The sequence below is a fragment of the Erythrolamprus reginae genome, chromosome 2 (assembly GCF_031021105.1).
Source record: "Erythrolamprus reginae isolate rEryReg1 chromosome 2, rEryReg1.hap1, whole genome shotgun sequence".
NCBI lineage: Eukaryota > Metazoa > Chordata > Lepidosauria > Squamata > Dipsadidae > Erythrolamprus > Erythrolamprus reginae.
The window spans coordinates 219847577-219865015 of NC_091951.1; the positions used below are offsets into that span (position 1 = coordinate 219847577).

At 37.1% G+C, this 17439-nt stretch overlaps 1 protein-coding gene across 3 annotated transcripts in view; it reads left to right on the top strand.

Annotated features, from left to right (window-relative positions):
- The window catches only part of USF3 (upstream transcription factor family member 3), a 41516-nt gene that overhangs the window by 12080 nt on the left and 11997 nt on the right, over positions 1-17439 (top strand). The window contains exons 2-6 of one of the 3 annotated variants that reach the window (XM_070741922.1): positions 544-649; positions 12357-12418; positions 13909-13937; positions 15864-15946; positions 16861-16957. In XM_070741922.1, the coding sequence (XP_070598023.1) occupies positions 575-649; positions 12357-12418; positions 13909-13937; positions 15864-15946; positions 16861-16957 (346 nt within the window). In that variant the 5' untranslated portion in view covers positions 544-574. The remainder of the gene's footprint in view (positions 1-543; positions 650-12356; positions 12419-13908; positions 13938-15863; positions 15947-16860; positions 16958-17439) is intronic. The other 2 variants (XM_070741923.1, XM_070741924.1) reach the window with 2 other exon arrangements.

Consider the following 17439-nt stretch of genomic DNA (forward strand, 5'->3'; position numbering starts at 1 on the left):
AAAATTCTTTCGTGAATTTATTAAACATAACCTGGCTCTTTTTCAGGTTTAATTTTAAGCCAAATGGTCCTCCTGCTTTGTTGCAGCTCCTGTATGTGTCTTTGTAGCTCTTCTGGGTCTTATGAGAACATCATCTGCAAATCTTAAATGATTTAAAAAGATGCCATTGATTTTTATTTCATCTTTTGCCCAATATCAGTGTTCCAGAAGAACCAAACTAGTTCTTTGCAAAATGCTTCATCAAGGCAAGCTGAGGAAAAGAATAAGTGATATTGTTTCACGTTATGTTCATTTTCACTTTAAGATCATTAAAGCAGATTGTTACTGTTGTATTTTCATATATTGATTGTAGTAAATTTATATAAGCAGTGTCTATGCCTTGGTTGAGCAATGCATTGATTATTGCTTGCTGGAATACTGACTAAAATCAGGGATGAAATTCAACTGCTTTTATCCGACTCGTGCAAGCTAGTAGGGCCGATTGCACAAAGCCCTGCCACCCGCATGGATCTCATGCCATCCCTTTTTTGCGATGATTTTCAGGCTCTGTGCATGCAGGGAAGGCTTTGTGCATATGCAGACGACAGTGCGTGCAAGTGAAGTGAGAGAGAAAGCACAGCGCATGGACATTTACAAACCGGTAGGGAAGGTAAATGAATTTCACACCTGACTCAAGTACCTTTTCATAGTAAGTGAAAGCCATGCACAGAGACATGGTGTACTCACTGTGTCTTCCAATGACCTGGATGTGATCCATTGTGCTATAACCCAGTGTTTCCCAAACTTGGCAACTTGAAGATATTTGGACTTCAACTCCCAGAATTCCCCAGACAGCATTCACTGGCTGGGGAATTCTCGGGGTTGAAGTCCAAATATCTCCAAGTTGCCAAGGTTGGGAAACACTGCTGTAACCACTTCTGAACCCTCCATGCTCCTTTGGCTGTACATCATTTAATATTCTTAATATTCTTTTTACTATTGTTTTGGTGAAAACCTTGTAGATAACTGAAAGAAGGCTTATTGGGCAATAATTCTTTAAATCGCCTTGGGATCCTTTCTTGTGCGGCATTTTTCCATGCATTGGGTATTTTTTCCTCTCTGAGACATCTCAAGTATAGTTTTGGTAGCATCATTTCCTGAAGCTTTGTCATTTTTCATCGATTTTATTGTACTTGATTCTTCCTATACTAGAATACTTGGCATTTCCTTTTTTGTGAGTGTTGTTACTTTTGAGTGACTTTGATCTTTGTATAGCTCTGAATAGAATTTTTCAATTATTTCTAACCTTTCCTGTCCTGTTCTACATGCAGAGTTATCTTCATGTTTTAATGCAAAAAGGGTCTTTCTTGTATTTCTAAGCTTGCATTTTGCTCTATTAATCCCTTTTTTACAAGCTTTTTGTTAAACTGATTTCTTGGATACGTTTTCTTATGGTCTTGCAAAGTTCAACATACTCCATTTTATTACTGAGTTATTTATGAAAACGATAAAAGAAGGATATAAATCAAATCAATAAATAATCCTAACAATCAGTATGTCTAATCTTTATAAGGAAAAGTCTGATAAGGAAATTGTAGCTATAATAGTATTAGTGCTATTTGGAGCTATAAAGAATTAATGTACTTCATTTATTTCAACATCTTAACTGGCTACTGATTTGCTCTACTCCAGAGTTCATAGCATTCATTATGATCTTTAAAGACCTGTTTGACTTTGGAACATACCATTTGAAAGGTTATAGAATAGAATAGAATAGAATTTTATTGGCCAAGTGTGATTGGACACACAAGGAATTTGTCTTGGTGCATATGCTCTCAACGTACATTAAAAAAAGATACATTATATTCTCCCTTATGAACCATCTAAGTTGTAAGATCCTCAAAAGAGTCTATTTTTGTTGACCTATATCATGGTATAAGGAATGGTTATAACTGGTAAGTGTGAGGATAGGTGGCTTGAACAATTATTACACAGAGGGACATGCCGTAGTACAGGTGCTATAATAAAATACATGCTATCGCAATCACAGATGCAAAGAAGTGGTAGCTTTCCATAGTGAGTAGAAAACAAGCCATGATGGTCTCAGGCAGCGTACTAATCTACTAGTCTTCGGAGAGGGGCGGCATACAAATATAATAACAACAACAACAACAACAATAATAATAATAATACAATTCTGAGATGTTTGCACATATTTTTAAGGATAAAAATGTAAAATAATGCTGACCTTGACACTATATTGGACAATATAATTATTTATCAAATTTATATACTGTTGTGATTCAGCCTGAGGCTCCTCAGGGAACGGCTGGAACTCTGCCGGATCCATGCTCAGAGGGGGAGGACAATGAACAGGAGGGGGAGGACCAGGCAGAAGAGGAAGAGGAGGAGGGAGAGCAGCCTGAGACCCCCGGGGGGGGGGGCTCTCCCCAGCGAGTAGCCTGGATTCATTAGATGACGCCCAGGCTATCATAGATATGAGGCAGAGACGGGCAGCCCAAAGAAGGGGCCAATTAGCAAGGTATTTCCATCCCTGAATTGGTAACAGCTGGGTTTGGGTGTGGTTCTCCTCAGCAGGGTTGAAAAGGCAGGCCCGCCCTTACTGTATTGTGGAGAGTTATCAATTGGGAGTCCTGTGACCTTGCTTCGATTCTTGGCGTCTCTGATCCTGGCTTGTGGCTTCAAAGGCTGAAGACTTGGGGGAGGCGTGGGTTTTATTACCTCCAGTGTTGTTTTTGCCAGCAAGAATCCTGTTTTATTGCCTGGCCGTCGTGAAACCTCTGTGAAGCTTCATAACGTTCCTGTCTGTAAGAACAGTTTTTGTTACCTGTGTTTGCTTTCAAATATATAAACTGCCTTTGCTTTTTACCAGTGGGTCTGGATACTCTTTTTAGTTGGTGTTGGCGTCTGGGGGGACCCAGACAGAACATATACCTGGGGTGTTTAGTGCACCATATGAATATGAGTCAGTTTTATTTTTTCCTAGTACAGTATGTTCCTGCCTGGAGTATTCTAAGTATTCTACTTTGTGAGTGGAACACCTGTCATTGACAAGAACAGATCCTTACTTTTTTAACAGAGACAGTGATGAGCTTATTTAAGAATTTGCACACTCAATTATCTTTAATAAATAGTGATTTACGGTATGTCAAACATTCCTATCTATTCAAGCTGTTGAATGAATGGGGAAGTTGTATCTCTGAATTCCTGAGAAAATATGGATAACCTAGATTGTTTCCACCATGGGTTTAGAACTGGCTTTGTGCAAAGATAGCTTTGACTTCTTTGAAGGATGATCTGTATTAGTTATAGTGATAGCAGCCCATGATGACACTTATGGAACTTGTTAAAAAAATAGCACATGCAGGTAGGACAAAAGGCAATGGCACTTTGTTTAAAAATTCCAGAATTGGGAGACACACAACACAGTCTTGCCTTGCACTCTTCTCCTAACTACAACCTTTTGATACAAATTCAAGTATTTGTCTTGTATATTCTCTTGCGTAATAAAGGATAGTGCGCCACAACAATTAACAGTATTTTCTTATACTCAGTTAACAAGTTTTTAGAATTGTAAATAGGAACATGTTCAAACAATGCAGTCCAGTAAAAGTAAATATTACTGTAATAGAGCTCCTTCAGAGCAATTCTGGTGAGTAAGTGCATAGGTGGTGGGAGTAAAATTAAGAAGTACAGTGATCGCTCGTTTTTCGCTGGGGATGTGTTCCAAGAGCACCCGTGAAAAACAAATTTCTTTGAAGTAGAGGAAAGATATTTTTTTATGTATTTAACGAGTATTTGGACTTTTAAAACCCACCCTTTGCATTAAACAATCATTCTATAATGTTTCTCAGCTGCAATTATATGTGATATCCTACCAGTTTCTTTAATAGAGTAGTACTGTAGAAGAATTTTATGAATTTTTAATGGATTTAAATTTTTTAATGGATTTAAGCCCACTTTGAAAATCCGTGAAATAGTGAATCCGTGAAAGATGAGCCGTGAAGTAGCGAGGGATTACTGTATTGAGGATGCATAACAATGGAAGAGCAGAAAAATAAGAGAGAGAAAAAATATGTATTGATAGAGGCTTCTCTTTTTCTAAAAACCAAGATATCCATGAATAAATGTAGTAGTATAAATAGGACAGCAATCATAGGGAAAAAATAAAAGAAGGAAAGGTAAGATGTACTGTATATAGAAATATAAAATGTCTCAATGGTTTTTAATTCTTTAACTATGGCAATGTTTCTTAAACTTTTTGCTTTCAGGACATCTTCCAGTTTTTGAAACTTATGGAGCAGAGGTGGGTTCGTTAGTCAGTTGGCCTGGGTTGCTGGAATCGACAGCGGCCCAGACCTGCCACACCCCCAAGCTGGTTCCCTCAGTGGCGCCATCTTGTTTTTTGCTTCTGCATGTATGCAGGAGCTTTTTTTTAGTACTGCACATGCATGTCCCTGAGCAAACTGACAGTAGCAGACTCCAGAACCCACCCCTGCTATGAAGTATCCCAAAATAACTCTTGTTTTTATGGATTATATTTATTAAAATTAAAATTGCTGCATTTGTAGGCTATATATTTATTGAATCATGTAAAAATAAGATTAGCCCCGATAGTATTGTATTAACAGAAATATTTTAATGAAAATGCTATTTTAATGAACAAAACAAATGAGAAGACAGACATTGTTTTAAATTTGTGCAACTATCAATATCTGGCAATAATTTTGATTTTGCAAATCCTGAGAAGGTCTCGAGAACCCTCGAATCACTCTTTAAGAAACACCAGACCATGGCCTTTTGGAGAGAGAGAGATGGAGACGACAGTGCTGCTTTGCAGCATATTCACTTCTATGTGCTTTAATATTATCAGAAGATATTACTGAGATACAGTAACATATATGTACTTATGTTGGGTGGAATTGTGCAGAGGAATCTTGTTAGGTTCCACCTTAACTTTGTATTATTTAAAATCTGCATGAAGCTGATGGGAAAATTCATGGCATCAGTACATCAATGATGTACAGCTACCGTTCTTAACTGGCAAGGTTAAAATGAACAAATAAGTTTCAGAAAGGGACAGATCACAATTGACCAATGCTGACTTTTATTTTATCTTGGTTCAAAAGCTATCAGCCATATTAGAGAATGTTTTAATGTAGCATTTGTTGATTAGGTTGCCACCTTTGATTCAGTATACAGTAGGTATGGACGTTAACTAATATCGATGCAGATAAAGATTTAGTTTATTTAGGTTTCCCCCCAATTTTTTATTTTTATCCTCTACATCACATACAAATTAACATGCATATACAGTACCTTAAAATATTAAAATAAAATACATAGTTGTACATTTTTATCAATCATTCAACAATCATCAGCCTGCCCCCCTTTCCCCCCCTTGCACTCCTGTCCCTCTCTCTATCCCCTCCCCCTACCTTCTAACTCCTTTATTCCCCATCTATCTGTCTCTACTTTTTCCCCCCCTCCCTCTTCTTTACCTTTCCCAGACTGTTTTTTCTCCTAACTCACTTCATAATTAGCAGACTAACAATGGCTCTTCCAAAAATTCTTATTATTGTGCCATTTACTTATATAAGACACTTTATTCTAGGTATATGTCCCCGAAAAAAAAGCTACCTCCAAAAAGAAAACCTAATTTTGCCTTCTGGGTTCTTCATCTATTGAATCTAAATTTTTACTCCAACTTAACCGCTGTTGGTTTAACTTTCCAGACTACCGTAATTATTATTTTGTGTGCTTCTTAATTTTAGACCTATTGTTTTCTCCCCTTCCTTAATCTCTTTCCTCATTGTTTGTTTTTCTTGTCCAATCTTTTATCTTAACTAAATGCCTCTAAAATACATTTTGACTTATAATTTATCATAATATCTCATACTCATATTAATTATACATTTGAATTTCAACTCTCTTTATTAATCATCAAAATTCATATATTATTTCAGATCAATTAGTTGTTAGACTTCCACATAAGGAATTTCAAATTTTCCATTTAAACGAATTTTGTATATAAGGGTAATTTCTGCCTCAGTAGATATTAAATTAAAAACTAATCAAACACTATTGTCTATTCCTTTCTCTAATATATAGTATTGTGTTCTACAAAAGGAACAAAACTCTTAACAAAGTAATTATTTTGTTTCCTATACGATAGAAACTGTTGGAAGAGCTGAAAGACTCTTAAGAACAGATTGCCATGGAGAAAATATGTCTGTATGGTTGCTAAGGGTTGACAACAACCTAATGGAATCAATCAAAGTCATAAGATGAAGCAGAAAGAATTGCTCTAAACTGAAAATGTTTAGATAACTATTGAAAAGATATATTGACATGAATCAATCTAACCTTTGCTTTTTGCTTCTGTTAAGGAAGTTGCTTGTGCTATTTTGCTAGTTGCTTATGCTATTTTGCTATGGTTAGAGGAATGAATCATGTTTTACCAGCTCTGGAAAGATTACACAAATGCTAATAATAACTCTTTTATTGATAAATTGAGTGTTATGTGTAACCTGTGAGCAGCGTTGGGCTACGAGCTCGAACTCTAAATTGCGCTCGCTGCCGTGGCTCATAAGTTCTTGCGGGACCAGCGCGATTTTGCTGCTGCACCTGTAGAGGAAGCAAAATCGCGCACGGAAGCGTAGGTGCACTCATGTTTTGGTGAGGGTTTTTTGCTTCCACGCATGCTGAAACACGGGCACGCCTGCGGCTCCGTGCACGATTTTGCTTCCTCCACAGGTGCAGCAGCAAAATCGTGCTGGTCCTGCAAAAACCTATGAGCTGCAGCAGCAAGCGCAATTTAGCGTTGCACCGCCGCCTGTGAGTGAATGTTGACTGTATTATTCTGGACTGTTCTGTTGTATTCTTTTTCCCCCCGGTACCTTACAGAATATTAAAAATGAAAAATATAATGAAAAAATTATATATGAGAAAGCACTATGCGCTGTGACACATAGGTGAAATTACACCCAAACACTGTTCCACCTTGATTATAGACTATCCACTCAAGAAAAAAGCCACTGAAGAACACTTTGAACCCGTAACTCCTGCTGACAATCCAATATGATGCTATGATCAAAAGAATTTTAAAAGGACTAGGAAGGATATAGTGTTCCCCATCAAGGGTCAGGTGGTCATCTATCAATGTGACTAATGCCATTTACATCCCATGGAATCTAGATAATCCATATCTTTTATCGCTATCACTCTTTGAGTCACTCCCCTCCCTCAACAAGGAAGTTTGGCTGTATTCAAGGAGAGCTTTTTCAAGAGATAGTACACAAATTCATCTTAAAACAAGTGGCATTGCAAACAAGCATTATCAGTTTCCCATATCCAGTAATTCCTTTCTGCCTAATTCCTTCCTGGAACTAGGAAAAGCACGAATCACATTGCATTTGGCAAACTGCTATCCACTGTCTTGAGCATAATGAGCTCAAAAATATCCTTGATTCATAGCACAAGATCCAGTCTCAACATCATGTTGGACTCTGTCCAACTGACATATACCTCTAGACTTTCTCCATCAAGAAACATGCAAAATTATACAGAGAACCTTACCTTATCCCATCTCTGAGCAGGGTGGTCATTTAAATATCTCGAGATGTAATAAGGACAGAAAATAATAAGCACTACAATAAAAAAATATCTCTCTTGGGAGCCTCCCTAGTCCAATAAAAGAGCAGTGAGTTCAATAACAAGCTCCCCCCTCCCCCATTGTTACTCAGTGAATATATTTCAAAAGTTCTTGTTCAGTCTGGTAGCCCTGTTTCTTCAGCATGTCATCCTGAGCCTTAGTTGCACTCAAACCTCACTTTTTCCACAATGCCAATTTTCTGTCATTATTCTTCCCTCAGTGATAACAGAAGCATCACTCTTTTGTCCCCTAATGAAAAGTTCCTATTTTACAAACTATGAGCCTGGAGTAACATACTACAACTAGCCACAGATTAATAACCTAACAACTAAGTAAAATACCATCTTAAAAAAAGAAGCTATTTTGACTTGATATTTCCAAGAGATGGTGAAATGATAACTGCAGATTTTTCTTTAAAAAACCGCTCTGTCTCTGTCTTAGATTCCGTTTAACTGTCACTCTTGTTTTCAGTAGTGAGTTTCTCTTCTTCCCCCCTCCTTTTTAATTATTATTTCCTTTCATTTGGTCCTCCTTCTGTTGTTTCCTTGTGCACAACTGGCACTACTGTATATTCGTTTCCTTCTACTTGCTTCTCTCTCAGGATACTTTCAAAAGGGCTTGTTTCTGGTCCTCAGTCTCTCTTGTATGGCTTTGAGGAAAAAATCAAAGATGAAAAAAGTATCCTGAAAGATCCCAGGAAGGATCAAGGCAGAACCCACCATGACAGCTATTTGATGAATGTACACCTAAAAAAAAGGTATTGACTTAGTTATGGGTGAATGGACTAAAATATATGTCCTAAAATAGGAATTATTTCAGCTATATTGTTTTAGATGTATATGAAAGTAGGTTGGTAATAGTTGTATGAGTCTACGGAGAAGGGCAGTCTATAACTCCAAATAATCAATAAACGTTAAGCTCCAATCTATGGTAGTAATGAAAAAAGTAGATTTGGATTTTGAGAAAAAGTGTTCAGGATTTTGGATGAATGCAATTCTGTGCGCATGTGCGCACAAACATTCTTTGAACATAAATCAAATTCATGTGTATATGTACAAGTAGCAAATGAAGAAAAGTCTGAAAATGTGATTTTTCGTTTCTGATAAAAGATTAAGAGATTTAGGAGTTTTTTCTTAGAGCTTCAAAGAGCCCAAGATAAATAGAGTGATAATTGCTACTGATAACCAGGAAAAGTAACTCTTGGTGAACTTTGTGATATTTGGAAAGTACTTGTATCTGCTATGCATACATTTGCATATATTTATTTGTTTATTTATTTATTTATTTACTTATTTACTTATTTATTTTTTATTTTTTATTTATATTTATTTATTTATATATTGGACTTGTATGCTGCCCCTCTCCATGGACTCGGGGCGGTTCACAACATATCAATAAAAAACACAATATATAAAATACATCTAAATCCAATTAACATAAATAATTAATTTAAAATATTCTAAAAAAGTTAAACATTTACTCAAATACACACCACAAACATCTTATACATTCAATGCCCAGAGGCTGTAGTACGTAAGTTTTCAGATTCAGAAGAAAAGCAAGGAGGGTGGGGGCAGTGCAAATCTCTGGGGGGAGCTGATTCCAGAGGCTAAGGGCCCCCACAGAGAAGGCTCTTCCCCTAGGACCCGCTAAGTGACATTGTCTAGTTGATGGGACCGGGAGAAAGCCAACTCTGTGGGACCTAACCAGACGCTGGGATTATGCGGCAGAAGGCAGTCCTGTAAGTAATCTGGTCCGATGCCACGTAGGGCTTTATAGGTCATAACCAACACTTTGAATTGGGTCCAGAAATGAATTGGCAGCCAGTGCAGTCCGCTGAGTGCTGAAGAAACATGAGCATTTATCACAAGGATCATAATTATGTCATTTGTCTTTCAGAAAGTAGTCATGCTCGCCTCTTCCAGCTTTGTATTCTTGCTGCTTTATACCTATCATCTGTCCTTGTTTTCCTGCAGTAGCCTAAAAGTTATTTATTAATTGCATGGTAAAGAATATCTTCTAAATCACTTCCACTGAGTGTGTTACTCCGTGTGATAATTGTTTATTTCATTGTCCTTATTTTTTTTCCGGTTCTCCTCTATAGATTTACACTGCTGTATGTGTGTTTAGTTTCTTTTAGTCAGAGAAAGAAAAATGCTTTTTCCCTCCATTACTTATGTAGCCACCACCTGTAGATATGTCTAACGCTGGTGTATTTGAAAAAATGTAATGTCCTATGTAGATTAATATCAGGTTTTATTAACTAATAAAAAGACTCACTAAAGTTACTGCAACATTTTACACTAAATATAAAATTGGATGTTGCTATTACATTAGACATTCATGACTCAGAAATAGGGCTTTTTAGTCAGCCTTCTCATAAATTGTCCTTTGTGACTGATGCATCGAATCATAGGGTTGGAAGGGAATTCTTCTATGTACTCTTTGAGCCTCAGCATCTTTTTCCTTTTGTGACCAGAACTGGATGCAGTATCCAAAATGTGGCCTCACCAATGTAGTATAAATTGGTACTGTCACTTAATGCAATCCCCCTGTTGATGTAGCCCAGGTCTGCATTGGCTTTTTTGGCAGTTGCACCACACTGCTGGTTCATACTAAAGTGGTAGTTTTACCAGGACATCTAGGTCCCTCTCATAGACACTACTGTTGAATCAAACACTGCTTATGTAGCTGTGCTTTCCACACACCCCCCTGCAAAAGTTCAAGACCTTACCTTTTTTTGCCACTAAACCACATCTTGTTGGATAGGACCCAGTGCACAGGTCTGTCAAGATCCTTCTGAGAATATCTTCTGATAAATTAACAGTCCCACCCCCCCAGCTTCATATCATCAGCAGATTTGATTAGTTGTCCCCCTCCACCAGCTAGATCATTTATGAAGATATTAAAATAAAATATAAATAAGGCTTCGATATTTCAGACAATTTTATTAATCTAAGATTTGAAGTATCTTTGGATGCAGTAGAAATCATAGAATGCTCACAAACTAATAAACTAAATAGTTTGGTGGTAAGCATAAATAATATATGGGTAGTTAAATAGAGAAATTTGCATTGTTGCTTCTGCTTCACTGTTCAATTCATAGATATATTAATACCTTTGACAGTTTCTTTAATAAATTGTACTAATGTAAAATTATTTCAAAATTGTAGTGAAAGAATGCTACAAACACATGTGTTTTCAATTGTAATGAGAATTGATATACAGTGGTACCTCTACCTAAGAACGTCTCTACTTAAGAACTTTTCTAGATAAGAACTGGGTGTTCAAGATTTTTTTGCCTCTTCTTAAGAACCATTTTCTACTTAAGAACCTGAGCCGGGAAAAATTTCCCAGGAAATTTGAGAGCGGCACGAAGGCCTGGACAGTTTCCTGTCATTCCCCCTTTAATCCTGGCTTTTCTGGGCTGCCAGAGGAGCCTTTCAGTGGCACTTAAGTAGGCTTTGGCAGTCCACAGCAAACAAAGCATTTTCCTTTCTATGGGCACTTGGAGAGGGAATAAACCTCTGCCAGCGCCCAGAGAAAAGAAATGCTCCCTTCGCTCTGGGCAGCCTAAGAAGGTTTTGGCAGTCCAGAGTGAAAGAAAGATTTTCCTTTCTCTGGGCACTTGGAGAGGGAATAAACTTCTGCCAGCATCCAGAGAAAAGAAATGCTCCCTTCGCTCTGTGCAGCCCACAGCGAACGGAGTGTTTTCCTTTCTCTGGGCGCTTGGAGAGGGAATAAACCACTTTGCTGTGGTGACACCCTTGTGCTGCCTCACATACATCCAACGCGAGGTTGCCTCCCACAGCATTTGAGCATGGAAAGGCAAAAGGGGGTGCTTTGCCCCGGCCGGCTTCAGCCAAACAGTGAAGGAAAGGCTCCGGCTACAAAGAGAGAGAGCAAGCAGAGAAGGGAGCCGTTCAGCATAGGAAGGAAGAGGAAGCAGGTAGCAGCAGCAGTTCGGTGAAAGGAGCAGGATGTTCCCCCCTCTTGCCTGCCTGAGGGGCTTTCTCTCTCTGGCGCAGTGTATGGGAGGCAGCCTGGTGCCGGGTGTATGGGAGGTGCGTGCTCCTCCTTGCCGCCTCAGAGTCCCTCTTTTTTTTTTTAAGCCTTAAAGTTTTGGATTTTTTTTTATTCCCCTCACCTCACCTTCTTCCTTCGGCAGCGACTGTCCTCCTCCTCTTCTTCCTCCTCCCACCCAAATTCCGAGCTTTTATTTCTTTCCCAATGGGTTTGCACGCATTATTTGCTTTTACATTGATTCCTATGGGAAGAATTGCTTCTACTTACAAAATTTTCTACTTAAGAACCTGGTCACGGAACAAATTAAGTAGAGGTACCACTGTACCTGTATTTCCCCAAAAATAGAACCTTGTCTTATATTTTTTGGAACCCCGAAATAAACGCTTGGCCTTATTTTTGGGGAGGTCTTATTATTTTGGGCTCATGGAGGAAAACGAGGTTCATATTGCTGTCTTACCTGATTTCCAACTGTCTCCCTAACCCTAAGCAGAGGAAATGGCAGGGACCGGCTACACACACGTTTAAATATTTTTGGGGAGGGCTGATTTTTGAGGGAGGGCTTATTTTTGGGGAAGGATTTATTTTTTGAGGAGGGCTTATTTTCAGGGGATGTCTTATTTTCAGGAAAACACAGTAGTAGCTGCAAAGATTGTGATGAGTTTTTCTGTTTTCCTAGATTCTTTTGTCTCAAACTATGCCAGAGATGACAGAGAAAGCTCCTCTTAAGAAGCAGCACCGGTATGTTTCCAAATTGCAAATAAGTATATGATATAATCCTAACCTTGCTACAGAGAAATAAATGATACTGATTTGGCTGAGATTGCATTGATTCTGTGCTTTGATTAAGTCTTTTGCCAGCCTCTGGAAGAAAAGATTGAAGATTAGAATAACCATAAATGAGCTTCTGCTCATTTGAAAAGGGTAAAATAGTCATGAAAGAAGTGGGACTGAGGAGGGGTTCAATTTTAATTAAACTATCATATTCTATTTATTTTTAACAAAAATGAAAAAGTATTGAGGTAGCCAGACACTGTAAAAGTAGATGAGCTATTAGTCAACATGATAAATAGTGGTGAACTATAATAGTTCTAATATGCTTTGCTGTATTGCCTGAAGTGTTATTTATCTGGAAGTAGCTTAATAGTAGTAGCTACTGTCCAGCCTGGTTTAATATAGCATGCATACATATCAGTAATACTAGAATTTATACTATGTTTAGCAGGAATTTAGTGCAAAATGTAGGGGAGAGGGATTGTACAAAAATATACTGCATATAGATTGGCATTCCATGCCAAAATGAGAAGTATGTCTCTGTGATATGAATAGCTATTGCATTTTCTTTTTATATGAAGTTTCTTGAATTTCTTAGAAAACTGAATAGAAAAGCATCTCCTTTGAAATCATCCTAAAATCAGATTAGCATTCAGCTTTAGGAAAGCAATTGCATTTTTTGAAAACAAGCCTGGAACTGCTAGTAACAAACCTCCACCTTGAGTTCTACTTTGTTGCTTGCTTGTTCTTCAAATGCAGATGTTTTTGTAATTGCAGATTACAGGTATAAATTGTAATTGCAGATTGCAGGTATAAATTGTTTTTAATTTATAAATGTAAGCAACCCAGAGTCCTTTGGGATTGGAGAAGGAGATAAATTTATATCAGTTAATCAATCTTGTGTTTGTATTTATGTTTGTGTATATGTACATGTACATACAGTCATTTTAATAGATTTGCAGAGACAGTAATTGAAAAATAAATTGGTGCAGCATCTATCAGGATAATAGAGCGTCAAGAAGTTTGATATTTGCAAAATACAGAACTATGACTAATTGGTTATTGTACTAAAAGACATTCTGGACCTACTCAACCTCAATATTGAAAAGATTATTAATTTATAATGCTTCCCCTCTTTCTTATATCTATATTTGTTTACACTACTGGTGACATAATAGTGAAACCATATTGGAACTTTTGTTCATAGCCTGAATTTCTACTAGAGAACCCATTTTAAATCCTCATTTTGTGCCTGTTTTATATATGTAATTTTGTGTATGTATGTTTTAGGGAACATATATTTTCTTGTGTTAAGGCTAATTAGTTATATAGTACAATGTTCACTGAAGATGAGGGGGCAGGATTTGTCAGAACAGAAGAACATTGCTTGACAGATGTTTATGGATTTAATAAAATACTTTAAACAGAAATAAATAGTTCATGTTTTCTTTAAACAGGAAGAAAAACCGAGAGACTCATAATGCAGGTAAAAATTTAATATTTTTCATTTTTAGTAATAATTTTTATCAAAGTTTAAAAATACAAAGACAAACGAATACAAACTAAGAAAAATGCAAAAATATCAAATTATGCGTGTGTGTATGAGATTTCCTCTTCACTCTTCTGAGTTAAAATCCATACATATGCATCACTTTTCTGAATTGTTATTTGTGTGTCCCTTTTAGCTATTAAAACATGATAAGTTTCATTGTGAATCTTGTGTAACATCATATCATTAATAAATACTATCAGTTTTAAATCTGTATTCAAACAGCCTCATTCTCAGTTCTATCTTTTTTGTATCTTTTTCTTTGAACCTGTTTATATATTCACAAGCACTTTTAAAAGAAATTTCTGATACACTATTACCAATTATCCTTGATTTAATCCAGAGTTAAAATACTTTTTGCCATTGTATATTAGTGTGCCCGCACCTTAGTTATAAATTTTTAGTTCTTTCTGATCACCTCCAGTAACCAGGTTACTTCTACCAGTCTCCTTAAATGTGCTCTAATCCACATTTTCCAAGGGAAAGGTTTCTTACACTTAAAATCAAATCATATTTTGTATAGGATTTTAAACAAACCACAAGAAATATTCTTGTAATTATTTCTTAATTTTTTATGGTCAACCTGGCTGCTTAGACCATTTAAAAACTCTAAAATCAACTTCTAATCACCCCTTTGCTGCTTATTTCTGATTTTATTCTTTACACTCTTGGACTTACATGAAACTTTTTTTTACTGAGGAAAATCACCCAGCATAATAAAACTTGTCCTTCTGAAAATCCTTAATATTCAAACAGTAATTTACAAGTCATTTCCAGGAAAAATGATTAAGTACAAAAGTAGGCAAACCCCGTGTCTTTGAAGGTTCTGTAGCTTGGGCAAAATGATTCTTCTAGCATCCAGAGCTCTAAAACCCACCAGAGCCACCTGATTTAGAGTCTTATTGCAGGGAACATATATATGGAGTAGTATGGTAGATCTCAGGGCTTCTCCTTATTCTGAACAGGAATTTGGGGAATCGATTTACCGTATTTTTGGAGTATAACACGCACCTAGATTTTGGAAGAGGAAAGCAAGGAATAAAGTACAGTATTCTGAACCAAATGATGTAGTAACATATTATTTAATATGTAGCAGAATGTAGCAATGTGGCAGAATACTTTTTACAATCATGTACACTTTTTACAAACTTCAAACTTGACAGCTTTAAGACTTCTGGCCTTCAACTCCCAGAATTCCTTCTCCAGGCATGCTAGCTCAGGAATGGGAGTTGAAGTCCACAAGTCTTAAACTTGCCAAGTTTCAAGACCCTTGCACCCCTAACCCGGTGTCTTCAAACTTGACAGCTTTAAGACTAATGGAGGCATTTTTGCCTTCCCCCAGTCCCCAGGAGCTCTCTGCAGGCTTCCCAGACCCTTTGCCCACCCCATTTTTGCCGGGGGAGGGGGCGGGGGGGGGGACAGGCAAAAACCAGTCCGTTTTTCACAAAAACAGCATTTTTGCCATCACCCAGCACCCAGGAACTCTCTGCAGGCTTCTCAGACTCTCTGTCCACCCCATTTTTTGTGAAAAACAGGCTCATTTTTTGCAAAAATGAGTCACAGAGCAGGGCTTTGGGGCATCAAAAATGGCTATGACGCACTGACATTTCCACTCTCTTTTTTGTTGGGGGGGGTGCGTCTTATACTCCGAAAATTGCAGTATTCACCAGTTCCTTTTTCCACTGCACCCAGTCCCATCTTCAGTGGACCATGCTTCCCAGTTGGAAGGAATTTTAATATGGGTGGAATCCAGATGATTCTTTTAAATATGCAAAACTAAAAACTATCAAAACAGAAAAGTGTTATTATTTCTAAGCAACCTGTAATTGTAAATATACATACAATAGGCTCTGTTTTTTATAGTGGAGAGGCATCGAAAGAAGAAAATCAATGCTGGTATAAACCGAATTGGTGAGCTTATTCCATGTTCCCCTGCACTGAAACAGGCAAGTAGGAACTTATGTTAATACCAGCTGTATATAGATTTTAGAGTTGATTCTTCTAATACACTTATTCAAACAATCAAAGCTTGGGATTAATAAATTGGAATATACTGTGAAATGCAATGAAATATCTTATTGCAGATAGCTTTCATAGTGACTATCATTGTGACGGGAAGTTTTGTTTTAAGTGAAGTGGTTATCAATTTTTAAAATATATATATTAATAAAATAGATTCTGTGGCAGTTGAATGAAATTGATTATAATTTTGAAATTGTTTAAATCAGTTGTAATAAGAGATAAATAAAAAAATTAAGCAAAACAGCTATGGAAAATTTTCTGGAAATTGTTTTGTGAAAGTTTTCATTATCTAGTACACTAATGGCGAACCGATGGCATGGGTGCCACAGGTGGCACGCAGAGCCATATCTGCTGGCAGGCAAGCTGTTGCCCTAGCTCAGCTCCAACATGCATTTGTGTGCCGGCCAGCTGCTTTTTGACTTGTACAGAGACTCTGGGAGGATGTTTTTGGCCTTTAGTGAGCCTCCGAGGGTATGGGGGGCATTTTTACCCTTCCCAGGCTCCAGGGAAGCCTTTGGAGCCTGGGGAGGGCAAAACACGAGTCTACTGGGCCCACCAGAAGTTGGGAAACAATCCATTTCCGGCATCCAGAGGGCCTCCGGGAGGCAAGGGAAGCTGTTTTTGCCCTTCCCAGGCATTGAATTATGGGTGTGGGCACTCAATCATGCACGATAGCATGCGTGCACACTCCTTCGACACCCGAGGGAAAAAAGGTTTGCCATCACTGATCTATTATATTAGCATGAGTTGATGGTAGTGTTAGCTTTATTAGCTTTAATGTTTTGATACTATTTCCTCTAGACATTATAAATCAATTCAAAATTTGTATCCTTTACAGAGTAAGAACATGATTCTGGATCAAGCATACAAATATATAACAGAAATGAAAAAGCAAAATGATGAACTCCTGTTGAATGGAGGAAACAATGAACAAGGTGAATAGATTATTCTATGAATGTAACATTTTATAGTTTTATTTATCTGGGGCTGCTGCAGAAGGCCTTATGAAGCATCACCAAACAAATGAAGTACTGCACTGTCTTTCTGTGACTAAACTATTTCAAACTATTTCCACTTCAAAAAGGAGGCTCTATTGTTACAAGGTGGTAAGCACTGATAAATATTCTAATATATTCCACTGTTATTGTATATCTTTATATTTAATAAAAGTCATTAGCAAATGTAGTTTTTACTATTTTCAATATTATATAAAATTGGCACACTCATTTTTATTACATACAGGTTTTAAAATAAAGGTTCATTTATTGCTGCTTCTCCTTTGGTTTGTAACTATTGTTAAAACTTTCCAGCAACTACAGCACTGCTTTTCCAAATCTTTATCGTTCAAGTTATTATTTTATTTGATCTAATAATCTAATACTAATAAAGTTATTACTAATATTTTAATTAAAATACT